Source organism: Aspergillus pseudodeflectus, assembly GCF_044049435.1.
Source record: "Aspergillus pseudodeflectus strain CBS 756.74 chromosome Unknown BJX68scaffold_24, whole genome shotgun sequence".
Classification (NCBI taxonomy): Eukaryota; Fungi; Ascomycota; class Eurotiomycetes; order Eurotiales; family Aspergillaceae; genus Aspergillus; species Aspergillus pseudodeflectus.
The window spans coordinates 389,068-411,368 of record NW_027263800.1 but is presented as its reverse complement, the minus strand read 5'-3'; the positions used below and the strand labels follow the sequence as shown (position 1 = coordinate 411,368).

Below are 22,301 nucleotides of genomic sequence, written 5' to 3'. Positions count from 1 at the left end.
TAGACTCTGGACCTGAGGGTCGGTCGCCTTTGGTTTTAATTGACTTTGTTTATCCTTTACCTAAAAACTGCGTTTCTAGATGTAAGACTTACAGCTAACATTTTGATAGGCATACATGATTTGTATTAGTACTAGATCTACCTCTTCGAAGAACACTACCTAAAATGGTTAGTCCGTGGAGAAATCCACGTGCAGTCTTGAGACCCCGCACACCAAGTTCCAACACAAAGGCAACGCCTAAACAACAAATTGGGGATCAAACGAAACAAGGCGAATGTATCCTAATGACTGATATATATGGACCCAGAGGTTAGACCATGGCAACAGCAAGAAACCCCGCCAAGCTGAAACAACATCTTCTCTCCGCGTGGCGTACTCTCGGAAGACCATATCACTGGGCCACACGACGTTTCCGACTCTTGCTCCGGGCCGTTGGCCTAGGAATCCTTGCCATCGTCCGAGGCGACGAGCCTCCCAAGGTTCTCGTCTACAAATCTCGGAGAGCGGTCGTCTTCCGCTCGGCAGTCCATGTCCTCCCCGCGTGCGTCTCGTTGATCCTCATAGCACTCAATCTCCACGGCTACTTTATCGGGAGGGAGCTCCAGGGCTATTCAGGTACCGATGACGGCAAGCTGGGAGCTCTCCAGGTTGCCGCGAAGATACAGGTGATTTCGCCGTCAGCCGCCCCAGCATACAAGATCAGTGGCTAACCACGTTCGATGACGGGTAGGAGCTGCTCATACTCGCGAGCGTAGCAGCCGTAATACTACATGTTCTACGCCTGAATCTTACATGCAAAGAAGGCGTACCACTCGGCCTGCTTGGCGCCGATAGAAGCTTCACCCAAATCAGGCACGCACTTGACGTATAAAGCTCATAAATGGACCCCGTTAACCGCCTCCGCATCTAGCTTCTTCTGGTCCCTCGAGTTCTGGGGCGCCATTTTGTCCCACAACACCCGACACTGGCGGCAGAACTACCTCCTCGTTGGGCTTCTTGTATTTTCTGGACTCTTGGCTGCGCTTGCGGGTCCTTCCACGGCGGTGCTCATGATCCCGAGGAAACTGGACTGGCCGGTCGGTGGTGGGGTTTTCTGGCTCAATGGTTGGTGTCTCGGTATTCTTTGCTTTCTGCAGCTTGACTGCTAAAGAAAAGCAGGAAGTGAATCCGAGCTGTGGCCGACGAACTTAGACGCAGGGTATCTTCAAGACTACACATGTTCGACCGACGAGGCCCGTCTTCACGACTTTAGATGCCCTTCAGCAGGCTACCTCTCTATCTCTGCACAACTCTCCACATGGTGGAATTTTCCCGACGCACTGCATGAGGTCCAACTCCAGGACAGCAGGTTAGCGAGATATTTCTTCTTTTCCCAGCCATAAATATCTTGACAGGAAGAATGCATTCTACTTTCACTGAGACGAACCTCACTGAAGCTGATACATCACAAAGCGATCACTGACTCAACCACCATGTTAGCATCCGCAAGATACTCTACATCGCCTCAAACATTCAGCGAATCAAAGATACCTGGATATACACAACTCATGGCCCTACGGCAAATATGCAAGATGCAGCGGTCAACTTCTACCGAAACGGTCTGCTGTACCTACGAACATACAGCAGAAACGAGCCGCCGTACCCACTCTCTCTCGAGCTCGCTGAGAGCAAGAAGTTTGAGCTCAACACCCAAGTACCCGCCGTGCGAGTAGCCTGTCTTGAACACAGACCCCTCTCTCTGCAAGATGCGTCTCTGCCAATAACTTTTCCTAAACTCGAACAGTACGCCATGTACCGGACAAGGAAAAAAGCTGGTGAGATTATAGACATCGCGGATGCGGTTCGCGATTACCTTTCAGCCCGAGGCTTGGTTGCATCCAACGACACAAACACAGGAGGAGGCTTCTCCCTGGTGCCAGAAGCTCCACAGCTTCTCACAGTCCCACTGAGTATCGTCGCCGGTACCGCGAGCTCTCTAGGCCTACTGATACTGGAACAACTAGACGCCGAGGGAGTCAACATGAATCCTGTGACATGTACCGTGGACGCCCGCTGGACAAAAGCAACATCCACCATTGAGGCAAGTCCCAATGGTGACATCCTCGCCCACGACTTCGTCCGCGACCAGACGCGCAACGTCGTTAAGACCGAGCTGGCCAGCGCCAGTTACATCCAAACTGGGCTGAACGGATTCCACCCGCAAGACGACGGCTCATGGAAGCATATACGCATCCACCCGGACTGGTTCGACCTGCTCTCGCCTCGCGTATCAAATGCCTCACTGCTCAATGAGACATCAAGGCCCAACCCTGACTACCGTCGCCAGGAACATACGGTCACCCAGACCCAGATCGAGGATTCAGCTCTCCTTGAGCGCCTCCTATCCCTCTACGACCTCCCCACCACAGGCTCATCAAGTTACATAACGGGCCTCCGCATCATCGCACTCGAAGTCGCAATCTCCATGCTCCTCACCGACGGCCTCTCTCGTACAGCCGCCCACCGCCACCGCGAAACCTGGCGCCTGTTCCCGGCCTGGACCTACAACGCCTGGCACGCAACAAACGAGTCACTCGCGCGGAGCATGGTCCGGCACGGCGCACCCGTGGAAACTTACTCTCGCCCTGAAGTCCTCAATGATCCTGACCACGCAACGCGCATGGTCATGCACGCGAAATTCTTCGGCTACGCACTCACGCCTACCAACTGGTTCGATTACCTCTCCATCGTGCTGCTGCTTGCGCATATCCTATTAGCTATTGCGCATACAGTCTGGAGTCTTTGGCGCGGCGAGACGAGCGAGGCGTGGGATTCCATTCCCGAGCTTGTTGTACTCGCGCAGCAGTCGCCGCCGGCGGGGACGCCCTTGTTGGATAATACTTGTGCAGGGGTGAGGAGTATGCGGACCATGAGGAGGGTTGTCAGGGTTGAAGCTTCGGTGAATGGTAGCAGTGGTGCGGCCCCTGCTGCTGTTGCGAAGGATACGCTGCGCTTGACGTTTCGGGGGGCGTGGGAGGACAGGAAGAAAGATAAGGTCCCTAAGGTTGAGGTTGCGTATGGAAATGGGCCGTGAGTGTGATTAGAGCAGGCAATGGCTGGCTATGTGGTTGCGCTTCACGTCTTTATACCAGATTCTGATATGTAGGCTCAACAGTATGTAATACAAGTCGCTAATAGCTGAATTGCTAGGATTGCTCATCTGATATTGATAATGTAAGTCTAGAAAAAGGACGAGGCAGGTGGCATTTGGTGTTCTCATTCAGGGATATCAATTGGCTTACTCATGAGATGTGTTGTTCTCCGATGTTGTAAAGAAAAAAGAACTCTTCTATTCTCTTTTCTGTTCAGTTGCTTCAATTACTAACTTTCCTCTATCTCGAATAACACGATACTTCTCACGCACGCAAGCAAGCCCAAGCACCCCTCAACAATCCCCCATTACTTCCCCTCATCCCGTCTCATATGATCAACATGCCCTGATTCCTCAAACCTCTCCATCTGCACCTCCCACCCAGTCTCCGCCTCTGTTGCATGCTCCCCCACATCCTCCCAATCCACCATCTTATCCTCATCAGAATAAATATACGCACTCTTCGCCTTCCCCCGCTAGATCTAGAACGGGATGTCGGAATTTCCGGTGGGTCAACACTGATTCGATCTACTTTATCCCCTAGTGCTCACTAGAAAGCAGCGCTAACTGCACCATATCCGTTGCGACGGATCACCACTGACAGCACTAGAGCTGCGAATCTTCCGGGTGGAAGGGCGACTACGATGTCCACCAGCTGCCGAGGCGCCGTCTTCTCAGCAGCCGTTGCTAGTCGTGGTGCCAGTGGCACTGGGAGTTTCAATGAGACACCCAGCACCCCACTAGCGTTACGATTAGGGTAGGACCGCAGATCGCATTAGCAGTGACTCAGGACGAACAACGCTCTTTTTTGCATTTTCGGCACCACTCAAATGCGCACCTCGCAGGGCTTTCGACTTCCCTCTCTGGCAGGAACATGTGTTGCGTATCTGCCATGCCGACCCGGCCGTCCTTTATGCGGTCAACATGCTCACCACAGCACACTGGGAGTTCGAAATGAACAACATGCATATGGTGGAGCAGGCTGGGAAGAATCATCAGGTGACTCGGTTCTCGATACAGCAGTCGGCGCGGGTAATGAGGTTGCCGAACTAACCGCTATCAACAAATTCAAGGGATCCGGAGCTGACGCAGGTGGTCCTGCTCTGCCGTCTGCTGTTTGGAATGGCGGATGTGCTTCTAGGACAGTGCGAGAGCGCGTGGATGCAGGTCCTGGAGGATGAGAATACCCGACATCGAGCCTTCACTCGTCGTTGTCTTCCGCCGGCTAGACATATAATCTGCAACAGCACCGGCCAACGAGTCGTCCGCTCACCACCACCACACCTACCTACCGTCTCAGAACGGAACCTCACCTCTAGAACCCGAGCACTTCACAAACCTTCGCTCACATGCAATCCACCCCATCGACGCTCCACGAGGCCGAAATCCCCCTGAATCGGTATTGCCTCAAGCTCTGCGAAGCGGAGTCCACCACAAACTGGCAAACCTCTCCTCGCATCCTATAATGAAACAGGAAGGAGCATGAAGGACAGGAGCGGGTCGTTGCTTCCTCGTACATTAAGTTGAGCCACGAGGAAGGTGCGGCTCCGATGTACCTTCCTAAAGCAAGATAGGAAGGAGCGAACCCAAGGGGTCGGTCGTTCCTTCCTCGTTTACATATAGATTAAACGGGGAAGGCGCAACCAGGACTGGTACTTTCCTAAATCAGAACAGGAATGAGCGAACAGCCCAGCCACTGGTCGCTCCTTCTTTTCATACTCGGTTAGTCAGCCGAGGAAGGCGCGACCAGAGGGCACCTTCCTAGTATAGAACAGGAAGGAAGGGGTTGGGGGTCGGTGCCGTTGTATATGGCTGGACTCATCTCTCTGGCCCTTGATCTTTGATGGTAGTTCCAAGGTTTCCTTCAACCTGCAAGGTTTCAAGCATTTAGGGATTCAAGTCCGTATAGCCTCGGGCTTGGCGGCTATGCCATGATTTAGTCATCCATGTTGCAACCTGGGACTGAACCTTAGGTCATGCTTATAAGTTGGGTCAATGCACGCTTCTACTGTACCCAAGCCGAAACCAGGATGCCGCTGCAGTAACCAAAGGAACCATCAAAACCATCTCGGATGGTGCAGTGGCCTACTACTTACCTACTATACGATACCTTCATGGGCGATTTGAATTAAAGAACATCGGGATAGGCTTCAGTTTGACCAAGGTCGATGCCACATGTCACGTGAAGTACCACCGTCCAGAGAGGACCAAGCCGGGTGTAACAGGTACTACGGGTAGCCGACAAGATAGCACGGCGAGACCTTGCTAGCTTAGAGAGGTATGCTTCACCTGCGTCATAGTGGTGTCGGCATTTCTGGCCGATGCGTAGCAAATGCGGGGCGAATTCAGCAGGTCTGTCCACTCGTCCGGCTGGTTTTTATAGTCATGAAGTCAGGTACGTGAGACGCTTGAAAACTCGAAGATGCGGCATGAGGAGTGCAGCGCCAAAGATATGGGATGAAAGTCTGTTCTCTAGATGCTGTGCAAGAATGAGATGATGAAGACGACGAATGGATGATGAAGCAGTAGGTATTTGCTGGAGATATGGCTGGGCGCATCTGGTTGTCATGGATATAGATGGACCAAGCGCAAAGTAGATAGCATCCTGTGACATGGAAATGCGGGATAAAAGCGATGCGGAACGATGGTGGTGATAAAGCTTGATGGTCGGAAGCAGCCGGAGATGAAACAGACACGAAGGAGGCGAATTGGTTGTTCAGCATTCACTCCGGTTGTGGAAATCGATCGAGGTGAGGTTGAGAGCCCGGAGGTGGCCTCATGGGAGGACCGGAACAAGAGGAGTCATCTGACCCAGCATATCAGATGGAAGGAGGGGTAAGCCTCTCTATCTGCAGGCGTGGTCGAGTTGCTCGCTGGCATATAAGAAGGGAGATGGGACGCTGTTTCTCTTGACGACTGCAACCTCTTAAGAATCTCAAATTCACTTGTGAGCGCCTGGAGGCTCCGCACCTTGGCGGTTACTGTCACGTGGCACGCGTACAAGCCGTGTTTGCCGTGTTTGCTGGGTCCAGGTTGGCGGGCTGTGATTGGCCAAAGTCACGTCGCGTCAACACGCTTCCTGCCGGCGATCGGCCCAGAGCTTCACGTCTGCTTTTATGCAAGGTTCTTTCCCATTACCCATCTCTCCTTCCTCCCAACACCTCCCTCCGTCCCTGCTTCGCGAGCTGCAGCTACGTATCGGATGAAGAAGAAAAGAAAAACCGGTTCTCCCTTCCTGGTTCCTTCACCGCATCATTGACCCTTCGCTCCTACCGATCTTGTCCCGCGTTTGCATTCCAGAGAGACCTTCAATTCGACCTCGCTGCGTACCCACCCGAGACATACCTCTGCAACTCTCCGGCAACGATCAGTTCGACCAGAAACAGAGTTTAATCGATAAGGCATCTGCTGAATTGGCCATTGCTTTGTAGTCAACCGTCTTGCCCTCGCTTGTGGAATACATTCCTATCCAACACGCCCGGTCATAGATTCCTCCAACATCTCTCGTCTTTGGAGACATTAACACTCACTCATATATTACCTATTGGTTTAATCCTTCTCTAATACTGCTTATGCAAATATCTTTTCTCTGGGCGGGATGGAATCTCAGGACGGAATTTCCGTCCGCCCGATGAGGCGTAAGTTTAGGAGCTCCGTACCACCCAACACATGCTAACCTTCAACCTTGGCTCATAGTGAAGGTGCTTTACACATTTGACGACGCAAACAAGACGAATTGTTTAGCCCGATGGCCTCAGCTCCTCGACATCCAGACCGCTTTTCTGGACGAACAAACACAGATCGGAGTAATCGAGCTCAAGACTTGCATCCAAGCGATTGTCTCGGCCAGGTAAGTGTGACGCTTGCTAGTCCGATACGGTTCTAACTTGATCAACCAGTCCGGAATTGGTCGCCAAGTTGGGTCAGGATTACACCGTATACGCCTATGACTATTCCGAGTACGAGACACCCCTTGTCGGACAGGGGATGCTATCATGGGTTCTAGCGTCGTCGTCCCCGACTCCTAATGCGCCAGCCCATCAATCAAGGACAATGGTGACGGGCCGTGTCTGCAAGAACGTGCTAGGATTGTTCTCGAGGGGTGCCCAAGAAACGCTGGAGGTCAAACTTCGCTTGGTTCCCGTCCCGACCGCCATGCAAAGCGAATACCTGAACAGCATGCAGAAATACCGGGAATTGAGCAATGTCATCCCTCACGAGTTTGATGCTCAAGCCTGGACCGATTTTCTACGCCAAAACCCTGACTTAATGTCACCCACACCACAACCTGCAGCTCAGGCACCATCCCCAATGGATCATTCCGGCATTGAGAGATTCCACCAGCTTCTGAGCGAAGGCTCCACGCCAAGAGACATCTCAATGCCCAACGCGCCGTTTCGTTCCACCTCTCCCACACAGTCTGCTCTTAGCACAACAAGCAGGGTACAAACACCGGGCCAGTTCCAAGCTTATCAGCAAGAACAGCCCATACAACGTCCACAGCCGGAAAGAACACAAAGCGACGTCATCAGACCATCATCCAGTGCTTCCATGCGCGATGCTGACTTCCACAATTACGCTAGACCTATGAGCCGCAGGGGCTCGGTTCAATCCGGTTACGGGAGCTGCGAAGAGACATCGGAGCAGCAGCCGAGAAAAAGAGCGAAGCTATATCGAGCAGAGGCTCCTGGCAGGTCCGATCTGAACATCGAGAGACAGCCAAGCTCATTACGAGTTGCTGCTAGCACAGCAGCTTCAGTCCGCATTCATCGTCCGACTCCCATCAACCCCTCCATAACTGCCGCTCAGAATTCAAACGAAGAGCCAATTCGCCCTCCTACCCCGATATCAGGTCTAAACAGCTTACCCCGCCGAGCTCGTCCTCAACCAAGCCTCCTTCGTGAATCATCAGTCCAAAGCCTCCAAAGTCTCAACCAATACACTTCGCCATATCCGATGAGCGACGACCAACCTCCGATGGAGCCGAATGCACACTCTCCCGAGGAGTCTCGATACCAGGGTCTATTTGAACCCTCCTTCACTATGCCCTCCTCGCCACCCGTCCTAGACTACGGGCTTCCCACAAGGTCCAGCCCGGTCCTCCCACCAATGGCAGCCGATCTTGATTCGGGATTCATGAGCGGCGGCATTGATGACCTCTTGGATGAGGAGCCTGGCCCTACCTCGGCCGCTCCAGTCGAGGACGCCACAGGGCCCTCGTCGAGAACTACTGCGAGCGCAAACCGTACTGTCCGTTCTGCGGCCCAAGCGAGCTCGCCCGCCCCTGTTGCTGCAAACCCCGAGCCCCAGGTCGGACCCATTGTTATCAGCGACGAACCATCGGAAAAACAGCCGCAAGTTTCCAAGGAAGCACCCATTGCACCCGCCCGTGCCACCAAGACTGCTTCGCGCCCTGCCTCACGTGCCAGTAGTGTAAGACCGACAACACACAAGCCACTAGCTCCCGCTCCTATCTCTCAGAGTGAGTTGGAGCAGCTTCTCAATGCCATTCCGGCAAGCGATCCAGTTGCGCCAACGCCGGCGGGCGATTCTACCACTGCCGAGACTCCGGCATCCCAGCCTGCCAACAAAGATGGAAAAATCCGCAGCGGGGCGGGCGCCCGTCGAGTCAGACAAGTTCAAGCACGCCTCGAAAAGTGCATACAGGATGGGCAAGTACCACCTTACTGTGAAAATTGCGGCGCAATCGAAACTCCTACTTGGCGTAGAGCCCACTCCAAGGAAATTGCAGGAAGCGAGGAAGAAGCCAACGAGCTTACAAAAGACCCCGCGGCGCTCTTCTGGCAAACGGTTGAGCGGGACGAGAAAGAAAAGGTCATCAAGTTCAAGGTCTATAAGAAGACCTTGGCCGAGGCTGACCAAGGCTTTGACCTGGTCCTACTTTGCAACCGTAAGTGACGCAACATTCAGTCTTTTACCCATCATACTAACCACGACAAGCTTGCGGACTCTGGCTACACAAGTTCAAAACCATGCGCCCTGAGAACCGATGGACAAAACCCAATGCCGCCAAGAAGAAGCGACCAAGGAGCGGCCGCAGACCAGGTGGCCCACTATCCACTAACGGTACTGCTAGGGGAGCCCGCAACAGAAGCGACTCGGCAAAGCCGGATGCCTCGTCGCCAGGCGGCTCAGACGCTTCAACTCCAGCAGCTGATGACGATGCAACTCCTCGTGCCGATGCTGAAATGAACACAAACGTACCAGCCGATGACGAGCGGGAGAAGGGCGACGATGCACAAGAGCCTTCGCCCAAGCGCCGCCGCGCAAACAGTGTCGAGCCTCGGAAGACGTCTGACATGGCCAAGAGCCGTTGGCATGAGGACGATGCAATGGAAGCTCTCCGGCGGGCTATTCAGTCTAGCCCAGCCAGGAATCTTGCAAACCGCGATGCTTCAGCGCCGGGTGAGAAAAATCTGACTCCCAAGCCAGTGAGGAGAGTATTGTTTCCTAATTCACAGAACGATGGGGGACCTTTGAAAGCATTAGGCCCGTCAGTTCTGAACAGTCCTAAGCGAAGCTCGCGCGCGTCCACCGGCCAAGGTGCGGATAAGCAACCAGGCGACAAGGAAAACACCACAAATGACCTTGACCGGCTGTTCGAGAGCCCCTCGTTTGAGTTTGACCTATGTGCCAGCCCCACTCCCAGGCGGCGAAACCAGCGTTCGAACCTTGGGGACAAGCGACACTCACTCCCCTCAATCTCTCCTGTTCCCAAAGCTCGAAAGGGGGCTGCTCCGGATACTACTCCCACCCGACTCTCCGCCCAACGTCTCCAGCGTGTTCAAAGCAGTCCTGGCTCTGTGTCTCGACTGAGCCTGACGCCCAACCGATCCCGCTCTCGTTTTCCTGATCTTCCCCCCATGGCGGATGACGTCTTTGGCCCAGGCGCATTCCAGGGAATGGACGACATGATTGTCGATATTTTCTCTGAAGATGCAACTTCAGCAATCCATACGGACCCATTGTTTGCACTTGACTCTAGAGGCCCATCGAACACCGATTGGGCCAATTGGCTCCCATCGGACTGTGTTTCTCCGTTGGGGTCGGACAAGAACCAAAACGATGAGAATTCTACCGACGTCATCAACGCACTGCTGTCCGACCCGGACATTCAAAAAGATCTTTTCCAGTACGCCGATGCGACTGCCCTAGACTCGGGCTTCTTTAGCTCGGATGCCCTACAGGGTGACATGACTCTTGGCGAGAAAGCAGATGTCTCCACGAACCAGACCAGCAACACCGAGCAGGTTTAGTACATATACTCGATGTGTCACGAGTTTCTTTATCTTGTTTGTCTTTTTTTTTTATTACCCCTTATAGCGATGGCGTTGGTGTGTCTTGATTACAGGTATTATTTTGTTTAGCCTCACGGGTGGCATCTTTCTTTCGTTTAGTCATACCACCATCACGGTTGGAAACGAATCTTCTTAGAATGGTTAACCAGCTCTGTATACGAGTCGATGAATAGATTATCGAATAACTTCAAACATTACCAAAGGACCAGTTCCCAAATTCAGTTGGAGAGACGGACGCGTAGAATTCATAAAATAAAGAAAGTCATGGTATCTTTGCACCTCCGCCGAGTCTCATGCTCAAGTAGACGAGTATTGGAACAAGTAGATATAGGACACCTTCATCCGGCTACTCCACTCAATCGGCCCCCAGCCCCAGCATTCTAGGTCCTTCCAGAAGAGGATACCTCCTATTCCGCCTAGAATTAGGGTATCAAATTGCATGAAACGAGCAAGACCATATGTCCACCGTGTGTTCATCCAGTAAATCCTCCCATACAACTTTTGCGTAGTTCGACTTGTCTGATGCAAAACAGTGCCCGGATATATCAGGAACCCCAACTTATTTCGTTCACTCAACCGAGTCATAGAACAGTGGCTTCAGCTTATGCGTCACCTCCACAAGCTTCTCATAGATCTTGTAATCTGCCCAACTCAGTCAGTCATCAGTCAAGGTCTACCCTCCCCACAAAACCCCCAACCCAGACCCAAAAAAAGAAAGATAAAAGATCACATACCGCAATCCGCCGGGTTCCCCCAATCCGTCGTAGCAAGCACCTTGATCCCCAACCCGCCCTCGGGGACCTCCGCAACCTTCCCGACAACCTCAACAAGCTTCCCCATCTGCAGATGCGAGTCTGGTTTCAGGATGAGCGTGACTTCGCCGTGCGAACCACAAGCTATAGATGCTGTGTCACCGCGCAGCGCGGTTACTGTTCCCAGGAGGCGCACGGGGGGTGGTGAGCGCGGGGATGTGGCGGAGGGGCTGAAGGCGTGGAGGTGGGAGGGGAGGACGCGGGGGGTTTGGAGGGACATTTTGTTTCGGGTTCTTTTTGAGGTTTTGGAGAGGGAAGAATAAGCGGTGTACAGGTGAGGTTTGGTGGTGAGAACTTGGATTCGTTGTAACAGAAGATTGAGTTGATAATGTCGAAGTTAGTATTGCTGTTTTGGGAGGGGGGGATGGGATTGGATAGAGTTGGATGAAAGCGCGTGAACGCGGTGACGCGCTATCACGTGACCATGATTTTGATTTAAGCTCCATTCACCGCCCGGCAGCGCTTGGCGGAATTATCAGATTCGAGGTTTGAGGTCCAAGGTCGATGGTACAAATAAGTCAAAGCTCCGCAATACCTAGCAGATAAGCTGTCGCTCTTGACTGTATACGCCGCGGGTATATTCCTTCTTGTCGCGGACAGCTTGTGCTATCAAAACAGCCGAGTTCGAGAAGCCAGTGCACCACAATCGATGGCTGTTTAGTCCCGACCACCTACCGCACTCTACACATCGCCTCTCTCTCTACCTACCTAAACTTCCTTCGCAACCTTCAAAGAAAATCACAAAAATGCCACCTCCATTCCCCTCCTCCCACCGGGGCATGACCGCCAATCCCCTCAAGCCCGTGCGCCGCTACAGACCCGGAAAGCCTGTCGCAGAAGAACCGTCATCGTCCGAAGAAGAGGAAGACGAGGAGGAGGCGCATCAGAATGAGGAGGAAGCTCGCGAGCAGGAGCGCCGGAGGAGGGCCGAAGAGCAGAGGAGGAGACAGGCGGCTGTGCCGAAGGCGAGTTCGTTTCCGGCTGGTGCGGCGCGGGGGATTACGAAAGGGGTGGAGGGGGTGAGAATTGAAAAGGATGATGAGGAAGAGGACGAGGAGGGGTTTGTTACGGAAGAGGAGGATGAGGAGGAGGCACGGGGGGCTTTGCCTACTGCTGCGGCTGCGGCTGTGAGTGAGACGAGTGCGGCAGCGGTGTCAAAGCCTAATGCGAAGGTACCAACGGTGGTGGAAGACGAGGAAGAGGAAGAGAGTGAGGAGGAAGAAAGTTCCGAAGAAGAAAGCAGTTCTGAAGATGAAGCACCACGGCGTGTGCTGTTACGACCGACATTCATCAAAAAAGAGAAGCGCGGGAACGGCGGTCCAGAGGCACAGAATGGGCAGGGCACATCAGCAGATTCACAAGCCGAAACAGAAGCACGAAAGGCACAGCGCCAGGAGAAAGCCGACGCACTTGTCCGCGAGCAGATCGAAAAAGACGCAATCGCACGAAGCGCAGCGAACCGAGCCTGGGACGACGACGAAGTCATGGCGAACGAAGAAGCCGAGATCGACGACACGGACAACAAGGACCCGGAAGCCGAATACGCGGCGTGGAAGCTGCGCGAGTTGAAGCGCATCAAGCGCGAGCGCGAAGCCATTGAAGCCGCAGAAAAGGAACGCGAGGAGATCGAGCGCCGCCGCAACCTCACAGCCGAAGAGCGCGAGCGCGAAGACCAAGAATTCATTGCGAAGCAGAAGGAGGAGCGCGAAGCCTCCCGCGGCCAGACGGGCTTCATGCAGCGATACTTCCACAAGGGTGCGTTCTTCCGCCCTGATTTGGAGAAGGAAGGTCTGGACCAGCGGAATGTCATGGGCGCGCGATTCGCCGACGATGTCGCCCGGGAGACACTGCCGCAGTATATGCAGATTCGTGACATGACGAAGCTAGGAAAGAAGGGTCGAACACGATACAGGGATCTTCGCTCGGAGGATACGGGGCGGTTCGGCGATGGTTTCAGTAATCGGCGTCGGCAGGATGGACCGCCTATCGGTGTCACAGACGAGCGGTTCATGCCTGACCGCGACAGGGGAGATGATCGACCCCGGGGACCTACGGGTGCGAATGCGTCCGCGGTGCGGGAGAGACGCAGGTCCAGATCCAGGTCGAGGACACGCTCTCCCAGGCGGGATCGACGAGAGGACGAAAGGGATACATATCGGCCTGATTCTCGCGGCAGACGGAAACGCAGTCCCTCGCCGTATGAGGATAGAGAGAAGCGAAGGCGGATGAGAAGTGTTTCCTAGCGAACTCACTCGTGTAATATTCATGGCGTTGCGGTGTACATCTACAGCTATAGCATGGGGACCTCGGGTTTGGCATGACATGACATATAAAGGCTTTTTTTGATCCCGTTTATGCGGATTCTGTACGAGAAGCCCGAATGGCTTCGATGGGTATCTTTTATTGATATTTAGAGCCAGATTTATTCACAGGCCTAACAGCCTGTTCTTCTTTCCTGCAAATATTGAACGGAGAACGCCGTGTGTGATCGTCGATATGGTAGCCTTTCTATCCCAGTATCCAACCGGCGCCTTCGAACCGAATAAGCTAGGCGCCGTGCGCCTCTATATTGCTCGCACATGCCGAATGCCCCAAGCTAAGCCTCCCAAAGTACCAGCCTGCCTCCGGATTCACATCCTCAAGCCGAATAGAAAGATTATTTTACCCCTGCTCTCTCAAGCACCTTCTCCCTCTCCATAACACTCTCCCCAAACCTCAGCAAGAAGATCGTCCGACTCGGCCACATCTCCGTGGGCTGATTATGCGCGGTCACCTTAGCCTCAAACCCACACCCATCACAGACACCCTCAATAATCCCCGCTACAAACGCCGCGCAGTTCAGCTGGTTCATCTCCTTGGGGACGCTGATGTACGTGTTGACCAGCGGGTCGTTGTCCGTGATCATGTACTCGTTTGGCGTGTCGGGCGATACCGAGTGTTCGAGGGCGTCGGCGGGGCGGTTGAAGAGGAGGCGCCAGAGGGGGCCGTGGATTAGGTGGAGGAGGGGGAGGATGCGGAGGGGGCGGTTTGGGGGTGAGGCGGAGGTTGAGGAGCTGGTTAGGGTTGATGAGGAGGATGTGGAGATTGTGCGGTAGAAGAGGAGGTCGAGGAGGCGAAGGCCGAGGGGGTAGCCTTGTTCGTTTAGTCTGTTGGTTTCAAGTTAGAATCAGTCCAGTCCAGCACAGCACAGCCCAAGAGACACATCTATCTACAGTAGCTAGTCCTGCAAAAGGAAGAGGGGCAGGCTCACCGTCTCTCTAAATCCTGGATCCCCGTGACCCTCCGCTGAGCATATGTGACCATCTCCCCGAAGAGAAATGCGAAGCTCGCCCGGCTAAGCTCTGCATTCCGACTGCGATTCAAATGCCTATCGTAGATCGTTTTGCGGTTTGAGGGGACGCGGAGTCCCGGTGTTGATTGTGACGGTGTTTGAATCTGTGGTGTGGGCAGCTGCTTTTCCGGTTGTGGCGTAGCTGCCTGCACGCTATTGTTCATGGAGAGCATTGAGGAATGCCGCGCGGGGTGTGCCATGGCTGACTGGCTGAGTAGTTGTGGTTGTGGTTACAGTCTTGCTGTTGGAGTATGGGCTCCGCGGACTCACGGGGTTGCGGGATTGGAGATGGGGATTCAATTAGGCGAGTCATGCATGGTTCGTCAATTGGGTCGAGATGGGCGCAGGATTGCCTCAAGGTTGAGATAACCTGTGAGTAACAGATCGCAAGTGTAATGATTTGACGATGTTGTTGTCGGCGCATGGTGTCGGATTTGGGTTAGGCAGATCAGCTGGAGATCGATACGGCAGGCCACAGGTGCAGTTTGTGCAATGGGGCCAAACTGAGAGTTTAAGGAGAAGACTAGGCGAGGTTATGATTCATTTGATTTTCCTATGTACTATCTATCCTCCCAAGATCTAGCTCTCCAAGCTCTACAGAATATTCCGAGCAACCTCGTCGAACACGGCCGTTGCAGCCCCTAGCGAGCTTCTGTCCTCCGCCATCAATCTTTGGAATCTCGGAACCATCAACCAACGCAATCGCTTCGGAGATGGACTGGCTACGGCGCTTAGTTACCGGCAAATCACAGGAACAAATCGAAGAAGACAAGGCAAGGAGGCAACGAGCTCGGGACCGTCGGCGGCGCAGCCGAGAGCAGCGCGCACGTGAGGCAAATCCGATGTCGAAATGGACCAAGGGACGTCCCTTTATGGGAATTCCGGGACAGACGTGGAAGCCTTGAAGGGTTGAAGATCAGAGAGGGTATTCTATTGTTGTGCGGACGTCCACTGCGTGCTTAAGCCACGAGTTTAATGGCGAGATCTCTGGTGTCGGGGCATACAAGGCAATATATGTTCACGAGAGATCGTCGAATCCGACACCGTTCACGTCCGTAGCGGTCCAACTTGACCACGGATAGCCAAGTATCAAAGAGGACGAATGCCCAGGGTCTGTCGACTGGCATCCCAACCGAAGTGAACCAACGACACGCGGGCTTGATGGAAGATAATCAGGCAAGTGCCAGCCACCGAGCTTCCTACGAGGAACCATCAGGGAGAGTTGGTCAACGGATACAAGAACAACTCGTCGCATTGAAGCTCCGACGATGGGCCCGACAATGCCGTGTTACATACACAGGGAAATACGGATACGGATATGGATACACCAGAAAACCGAGACGAGCGAAAATAACTTTCGAGGAACACATTCAAACACACTTAAACTCATTCAATCGTTCTTCTGCATTCTTGCTATCAATGACTCTACTAGTCCTCGAACATCAAGCACGAAGTGCGCTACCGAGCCGGAGGTAAAGGTGAAGCACCGCGATCTTGCAGAAGCAACCTAAACCAAACTGAACAATCCCGTTAGCGAAAAGAACACCTTCACAATTAAGCGACCATAAAAGTGTAGCGGGAAAGAGCAAGTCAGACATCCAAGGAAGTAATGCGCACAGAGCACGTCTATATGATGGGTTCATGGCGACGGCTAGCGTGGAAACTGCGAATGTGGAAAAGTTTTTCATCATAAGAACCCTTGGTCCCCCTTCCTCAAGATGAGAAGTAGAAGGGACACAACGGCTGCTCTGGTTTGGTGAGGGGAAAGAGTGAGAGAAGGAGAAGTTTTCTTACCTGTTAGCTGTCTTGAGGGTGAATACTCTGTTGTTGGCGTTAGTTCGTGTTCTGCTGAGGAACTGTAGACTGGCGAAATAAATGTTGCTGAAGCTGGAATCATCATCGAATTCCTTCAAGGTCCAAGACTTTTGCTGTGGTTGTGGAAAACCCAGTGTTGTGGTGCTAAGGAAGAGGAAGAGGGAAACGAAAAAAAAAAATTAGCGGGAGGTTTTTATAGTTACAGATTCTGCCTCAGGCTGCCCGGGAAACAAGAGACCCATCCAGAACGAAACTTCTAGAGTGGACAGCGAAATTTCTATACAGCTCTCCGGATGATATATTCCCTCATAACAGAGATGGTAGCGATGCTGTCTTCGCTTAAAATACTTAGAAAGGAAGACTCCAGGCTTGCCTCTGCCTCCCATAGGTTGTAGTTGGACTGGCATCCATATATATATTTCTGGCGGACCTTAGTCTATGTTCTGTCTATGTAGTATGACATTCGTATAGACCAAGCGACCAGCAACACTACTATTGCATAGCCTTTTGCCGCTGCCTTGTATTCCAATTCAATGTCTTCGAAAGGCTGCGCATCCAATCGTCTCCTCCCTTCCCCTCAGGCAAAACATTCGCAAATGGATACCTCGAAGCCGAGACCGTCAGATAGTCACCCGGGAGTAACTCGACCCTATCAACACGCGTCAGCACTTCTCTACCACACTACTTAATAGCTAGTTTGAAAGACTAGCTGGGAAGGTGGAAATACCTCTGTCTCCCATCAAAGCTCGCCCAGGAACTCGTCCGTGCATCATACGGCACGCCCACACGTAGAACAATCGTATCAGGGAGGATAATTGGGCGGAAGGAGAGGGTGTGTGCACAGATGGCGGTTATCAAAATGACCGGGTTATCGGGATGTGAGAGGGAGCCGCCGGCGGCCAAGTTGTAGGCTGTCGAACCCGTGGGGGTAGAGATGCAGACGCCGTCGGCCTGTAGGGTCGTAAAATGTTCATCGCCGCCGAAGAGTTCGGTGGAGGACATGGCTGGTATGATTAGCATATGCGCCTAGCCTGAGAATGGAAAAGCGAAGTATACTCACTAGGGTTCGGCCCTCTATCAACGACGACGTCGTTGAGGATGTGTACAACTCCGTCGGGTCTATGGCTTAGATTGCCGTCTGGCTCGTCGCCGATGAGTTCATCGACGAGATCCCTCTGCTTTTTGCTCGCGGGTGTTTCTCGCGAGTGTGGGTTGCTTCTCATGATGGTGCACTCGAACCGTAATCTCAGACTGACGAGGACGCCGTCCGAGATGACGGAATTGAGGATGTTCTGATAGTCGTTAAAATCGAACTTCGTCAGGAACCCCAGTGAGCCCAAGGCAAAGGATAGCACTGGCGGTACGATATGCTGGAATATCCAGCTCGTGTACAAAACGGTCCCGTCGCCCCCTAACGTGAGCACCAAGTCGAACAGATGGGCCTCCTCACTCGCCAGTTTGGTATCCCAGAACTTCACCCGGTCCTCTACCGAGGGATCCTCCTTCAACAACCCTTTATAATCGAACTCTGGATCGACCTGCAGCCTGTTCTCGACGTAGATCATGTATTGTGTCCCCCGCTCCTTGGATAATAACCACCGAGCAAGCTTGCGCGTGGACCCAATTACAGATTCATCGCCGGCCTTGGTGACCAGGAAGATAGTCTTGACCTTTAGCTTGAGCCGTATGCTATCGAGCTTCTTCGACAGGTTGCGCACGTTCCACGCCATATCGGATAGTTGCTTTTTTGTCAGGTGCCGTGATTCCACCTCTCTTTGCGGCGACTTGGGTCGTTTACCTGTTTCCCCATCTTCCTCATCGTCAATGGCGATATCGATAGCGTCTGATTTGTTGACTATGTCTGCCTCAAGCTTCGTCCTCTCTTTTGATACTTGGATATTGGCGATCTTGGCTGGTGTGAGCCCTTCGCCTGCAATGAGAGAGTGCACGAAGCATGCTGTGGCCTCATCTGGTCCTTCTATCTGCTTGGCGTCGTCGGCCATTACGAGGGACGCTTTGCGACGGTGGCTGTAGGTTCTTGGGGGGAGCACGACCTAGCGATTGTGGCCGTCAGTTATTTGTCTAGCAGATGTGATTGGTATAGAATATAGGATACCTCGAACTGATTATGGCCGTCTGGATTGTTCTCCTGTTGGTCGTGACCCTTTTCGCATGTCAGCTGTGAAAGCTATTGCGAGAAGACAACCATACATCTGTAGAGCGCCTCCGATCCATTGTATACGGCTGAGTCGGATAGGATATGCCCGTTGGACCAATTTGTGGATTTTATATTGTGGTAACAGGTTATTTGCACTTTCTTTCAAGGTTCGTCGTGAGCTGTATTCGGTGAGCGGTCGATGACGTCGCTCTTCCAAACCCGAAGGGTCTTCATGTTGCATTGCTCAACAAAAGCGGCACACGATAGTATGAGGACGCCGACGGACTGAGATTTGTCAAATTGTTGTACACCATTATAGCAGGAAAAATGTCATTCTGTAGATTAGGAACTGAGCTACGTCCAAAGCCAAGCTTCGCTGAGTGTTTCGGCCATTATCGTCTGACAAGTTGGCCCAGGCAACAACCCCTCATGCTACGTCGCGGGTCATGGCATCGTGCCATCGATAAGACCAGCTGAGTGAACACTTGTCGCCTACGCAATGGGTGAGCTGTTTGTTGGTCTGTCTATCACTGTTACGACATCCGAGACAACAAGGCGACCTGGCACAAGCGCAGAGGTCGATGAGTCTTGTCTCGATGATTCAGCATCCCGCTCAAGTATTAGCAGCAGTCAAGTAAGACCGGCGGAGAAGGTCTGGACCCGGTGAAGATCAGTTGACGAGTACTCTGGAGAAGACACTCTGCTTGCGAATCTGATCCCTTTATCAAAGCGTCATCATCTGGTGTCCATCTGCTTCGTATCGTGATGGCTCAAAGGATTATTGGGAGTCCGAGGCCGGGCAGGTGGGTAAGGATTCCAAGATCCTTGGCCCCAGAGACGAAAATGGACATGTCACTGCCGTCGCTGTGATCTGATCGCCAGAGTTGCAGGACTATCAGTCCCATCACCCCTCATCACCCCTCCAAACTTCAAACATCAAAGATCCAAGAGAGCCTGACTCAATTAATAAGAGTCCCCTGATTCAGAACAAACTTTGCCCAAGCGAAAGTCAAGAAGTAACCAACCCACTGCACCAAGCCGGCGCCTGTCCGACCGCAAATTCCAGCCTTCACGATTCACGACTCAGGACTGTGCTACTGGCTGAGGAACATCGAGAATTGGGCCGGTTTTAGGTTCAATAATAGATTAAATCTTGCCCCAGGCACGGCGAAAGCGACAGCGTCGAATTTTTGTTGGAGTTGATCAGCGCCTCCAAAACTTACAGAGTCCGCTCGCAAGTTGCAACGTGCCAGCCTCCGAGTCACCGACTCTTGGGTATCCACTACTGCTGGACCGGCGAAGACACGAGCCTTTTTGGCCCCTCTGGAGATCGGACAACTTCCTTTCGGATGAAGATGGGGATGGAGATGGAGATGGAGGATGGAGAGTTTGGAGAATGGAGATAGTAATCTCGCTGAGACTCTGACGGCGAAATCCGGACAATGGGCGAAAGTCAGAGCGACGGTCTACCCCAAGAACAGAGTACTCAACCTGGAACCTCCAGGGCACAACCTTCTGCAGCGACAAACTACGAGAACAAGCAGACCAGATTTGTTTGAACTTTCAACTCTTGAGGCCAAACCATGTGGCCTTCCGAGCCTTGGTCATGCTACCGGATCCATCCATACTTTCTCAAAACAAGAATCTGGATGAGGCGGGGATAATAATTGAATAGAAATGAATTCCAGAATCCAGGATCCAGACGGATCGGTAGCTCACGGATCCTGAATCCTGGGCCTTTGACCGATTGTTTTACTTCTGATTTGATGACCCCACCAACGGGAGGTAGTCAATAATCTCTCGTCTCTCTTACCATATTGCTTCAGGAGCTATTTGATTGATGCCGATGCAAGCGAGAGAAATCCTAGCCGCGGAGACAACAAATGATCCGTGGGATCGCCCATGCAGACGACATTGGGACTCAGACGAGTCTGGAGGGTCATCCTTGTAAAATATTGTGCATGGTGCGAGTCACATACTCATGTACAGTATACTGTATGAGGATGGGATCGAAGAATGCGCGCATCGCTTTGCCCTTGAATAGCCGGTTTTGCGTGAGTGTTGCTTTTGCTGAGGACTGGGGCGACGGGGATTGACTCGAGTCTGGGGTCGCTCCACTTGATCTGCCGTGGCCAATCAAGAGCTGCACCACGCTTTCTTCTTTGCCCGATCCTTCTGCTCCTTCCAGTTCTTGACTTCTTAACCTTCTTTCCTGATCGGAACTTGTCTCCTGGAGGAAAGACCGTCTGTGGACAGGGCTCACAAAGCATATGCTGAACGACCCGAGTTAGCTCGCGCAGGACATAGCAAATATCATTTCCTCAACCATCCGGAGCTTCTGTTGAATCAGTGCTGTACCCCATACTAAAGTTACAGCTTGATGGAGTCAGTGTTGGTCATGTGGCTTGACTTCTGGAGAAGTACCCGCATGGTCCCCTGTTTGTGTGCTTCAATTTTGCCACTCTCCCACTTACTCCGTGTGGATGTATAACCCAACCTGAGTGCTTGACGGCGAGAGTTGGAATTGGGCCATTAGTATGCATAATCTCTTCAGTGTTTGAAGAGGCTGCACTTAACTTCGAAGGACGTGCTCCGCAGTGCTGTCGAATAAAGGCCTCTGAACGGAGTTGATGTTCGTGAGCGTACGGGCCTAGTTATTGATACGAGGATGTTTTGCCCCATCTTGCAGTTGCCGTTGCCTTGAGGAGATTATTTGGTCAGCCTGGTAGGCTGGCCCGAAAGAAACACCTATCGCCTATCGCAGGGTTCGTCACAACGACTACTACTGGAATCTGTTGGGAGTTGAGCGGTGTCTGCAATGTTAGAGCCACACGCAGCTCCGGATCGAAACATGAAGCACTTGATCGGTCGACGAATCCTGGATGCAATGCAATGCAATGCCACCCGATGGCTCTGGGGGACGACCCCTATAGGACCCGGAAGCTGGTTTAATTGCTGACCACAAATGGTGGCTGGGCGACGGGCGACGGGATGAAAAGTCCATCACATAAGGTTCGATTTCTTTTGTTCTCCATCCAGCCAGGTGACGAGATGATGATTGTTCAAAGAGCCAGTGCATCTGCAGGTGGCCAAGAGTCAAATGGCATACATTGCATGGATGCAAGTATCCTGCATCAAGACCAACCTAGTATACGGTAGTCCCATCTCCATCCAATAAGATGGCCGAGTCCGAATGCCTAGGATCCTGCGTGTTATCGGCGGCGGCTACTCCATTGTAGGCTAAAGCCTAAAAGGCGCGACGAACTCAAGAGGTGCGTCTGCGGTGTCCGTGTCACATCGCCCTGTGCCCCGATCTTGGACGGAAGGAATGTCGAAGAAAGAGTGATGATGGCTCCCGCGATGGAGCTGGCAAGAATAATAATAATACCATAGGAGCAATCAGTATTGCGCCTTGGACAAGGCAAGCGTAGCATGTGATTGCTCGTCATAAGCGCTCAGTTATAATCCCACGCTCAGGCAGTTCTCATCAATACCAGTGATCCATCAAAGGAACCCAAAATAGGGACTGACATGCCACTAAGGTAAGCCAAATTGATTAGCGCAAGTTTTGTTTCTTCTTTGACTGATTTGAATTTTCCCTGATTTTTTTTTTCTTTTCGCAGGTTTCTTGAAGTTTGGGTGACGCTTGGACCAAACCATGGTTTGATAAGCACTGCAGCCGGCACATCCATAGTAACAGTAGTCAACGAAGAAAAGCTCTCACAGTGTTGTAGCT

The 22,301-nt window shown here is 52.6% G+C and overlaps 7 protein-coding genes across 7 annotated transcripts; 4 read left to right on the top strand and 3 right to left on the bottom strand.

Moving 5' to 3' along the window:
• The first annotated feature begins 92 nt into the window (after positions 1–92).
• On the top strand, positions 93–3,126 carry BJX68DRAFT_238212 (uncharacterized protein). The gene is made up of 5 exons (XM_071040313.1): positions 93–665; positions 731–852; positions 911–1,104; positions 1,159–1,348; positions 1,480–3,126. Exons 1-5 carry the CDS (start codon positions 318–320, stop codon positions 3,071–3,073), a joined length of 2,448 nt encoding a protein of 815 aa, XP_070898616.1. The 5' UTR covers positions 93–317; the 3' UTR covers positions 3,074–3,126.
• A 691-nt stretch (positions 3,127–3,817) lies between these two features.
• BJX68DRAFT_99061 (uncharacterized protein) lies at positions 3,818–4,393 on the top strand. Its single transcript, XM_071050148.1, has one exon. It carries the CDS (start codon positions 3,961–3,963, stop codon positions 4,309–4,311), a length of 351 nt encoding a protein of 116 aa, XP_070898615.1. The 5' UTR covers positions 3,818–3,960; the 3' UTR covers positions 4,312–4,393.
• A 1,665-nt stretch (positions 4,394–6,058) lies between these two features.
• On the top strand, positions 6,059–10,611 carry BJX68DRAFT_238208 (putative GATA transcription factor (Ams2)). The gene is made up of 4 exons (XM_071040312.1): positions 6,059–6,768; positions 6,827–6,980; positions 7,030–9,041; positions 9,092–10,611. The coding sequence occupies exons 1-4, from the start codon at positions 6,729–6,731 to the stop codon at positions 10,405–10,407; spliced, it is 3,522 nt and encodes a 1,173-aa protein (XP_070898614.1). The 5' UTR covers positions 6,059–6,728; the 3' UTR covers positions 10,408–10,611.
• On the bottom strand, positions 10,589–11,617 carry BJX68DRAFT_238206 (putative ssDNA binding protein Ssb3). Its single transcript, XM_071040311.1, has 2 exons — positions 11,184–11,617; positions 10,589–11,091 (listed from the first exon to the last, which is right to left on the bottom strand). The coding sequence occupies exons 1-2, from the start codon at positions 11,479–11,481 to the stop codon at positions 11,018–11,020; spliced, it is 372 nt and encodes a 123-aa protein (XP_070898613.1). The 5' UTR covers positions 11,482–11,617; the 3' UTR covers positions 10,589–11,017.
• Positions 11,618–11,746: 129 nt separating this feature from the next.
• BJX68DRAFT_99030 (microfibrillar-associated 1 family protein) lies at positions 11,747–13,711 on the top strand. Its single transcript, XM_071050147.1, has one exon. The coding sequence runs from the start codon at positions 12,008–12,010 to the stop codon at positions 13,502–13,504; it is 1,497 nt and encodes a 498-aa protein (XP_070898612.1). The 5' UTR covers positions 11,747–12,007; the 3' UTR covers positions 13,505–13,711.
• BJX68DRAFT_99027 (trafficking protein particle complex subunit 5) lies at positions 13,711–15,052 on the bottom strand. Its single transcript, XM_071050146.1, has 2 exons — positions 14,512–15,052; positions 13,711–14,407 (listed from the first exon to the last, which is right to left on the bottom strand). Exons 1-2 carry the CDS (start codon positions 14,790–14,792, stop codon positions 13,918–13,920), a joined length of 771 nt encoding a protein of 256 aa, XP_070898611.1. The 5' UTR covers positions 14,793–15,052; the 3' UTR covers positions 13,711–13,917.
• Positions 15,053–16,622: 1,570 nt separating this feature from the next.
• Positions 16,623–19,293, bottom strand: BJX68DRAFT_98809 (putative NAD+ kinase). Its single transcript, XM_071050144.1, has 5 exons — positions 18,619–19,293; positions 18,524–18,571; positions 17,468–18,461; positions 17,135–17,411; positions 16,623–17,056 (listed from the first exon to the last, which is right to left on the bottom strand). Exons 1-5 carry the CDS (start codon positions 18,640–18,642, stop codon positions 16,900–16,902), a joined length of 1,500 nt encoding a protein of 499 aa, XP_070898610.1. The 5' UTR covers positions 18,643–19,293; the 3' UTR covers positions 16,623–16,899.
• Between the last annotated feature and the right edge of the window lie 3,008 nt (positions 19,294–22,301).

Bases quoted from the DNA above. Each gene is read 5' to 3' on its own strand.
- BJX68DRAFT_238212 (XM_071040313.1), top strand. From the start codon at position 318: ATGGCAACAGCAAGAAACCCCGCCAAGCTGAAACAACATCTTCTCTCC. The intron at 853-910 runs GCACGCACTTGA...CTCCGCATCTAG, and splicing joins AGAAGCTTCACCCAAATCAG to CTTCTTCTGGTCCCTCGAGT. The intron at 1,349-1,479 runs GTTAGCGAGATA...CCACCATGTTAG, and splicing joins GTCCAACTCCAGGACAGCAG to CATCCGCAAGATACTCTACA.
- BJX68DRAFT_99061 (XM_071050148.1), top strand. From the start codon at position 3,961: ATGCGCACCTCGCAGGGCTTTCGACTTCCCTCTCTGGCAGGAACATGT.
- BJX68DRAFT_238208 (XM_071040312.1), top strand. From the start codon at position 6,729: ATGGAATCTCAGGACGGAATTTCCGTCCGCCCGATGAGGC. The intron at 6,769-6,826 runs GTAAGTTTAGGA...CTTGGCTCATAG, and splicing joins TTCCGTCCGCCCGATGAGGC to TGAAGGTGCTTTACACATTT. The intron at 9,042-9,091 runs GTAAGTGACGCA...AACCACGACAAG, and splicing joins CCTGGTCCTACTTTGCAACC to CTTGCGGACTCTGGCTACAC.
- BJX68DRAFT_238206 (XM_071040311.1), bottom strand. From the start codon at position 11,481: ATGTCCCTCCAAACCCCCCGCGTCCTCCCCTCCCACCTCCACGCCTTC. The intron at 11,092-11,183 runs GTATGTGATCTT...TGAGTTGGGCAG, and splicing joins GGGGAACCCGGCGGATTGCG to ATTACAAGATCTATGAGAAG.
- BJX68DRAFT_99030 (XM_071050147.1), top strand. From the start codon at position 12,008: ATGCCACCTCCATTCCCCTCCTCCCACCGGGGCATGACCGCCAATCCC.
- BJX68DRAFT_99027 (XM_071050146.1), bottom strand. From the start codon at position 14,792: ATGGCACACCCCGCGCGGCATTCCTCAATGCTCTCCATGAACAATAGC. The intron at 14,408-14,511 runs GTGAGCCTGCCC...TGAAACCAACAG, and splicing joins ATCCAGGATTTAGAGAGACG to ACTAAACGAACAAGGCTACC.
- BJX68DRAFT_98809 (XM_071050144.1), bottom strand. From the start codon at position 18,642: ATGGATCGGAGGCGCTCTACAGAT. The intron at 18,572-18,618 runs GTATGGTTGTCT...ACATGCGAAAAG, and splicing joins ATCGGAGGCGCTCTACAGAT to GGTCACGACCAACAGGAGAA. The intron at 18,462-18,523 runs GTATCCTATATT...CACAATCGCTAG, and splicing joins ACGGCCATAATCAGTTCGAG to GTCGTGCTCCCCCCAAGAAC.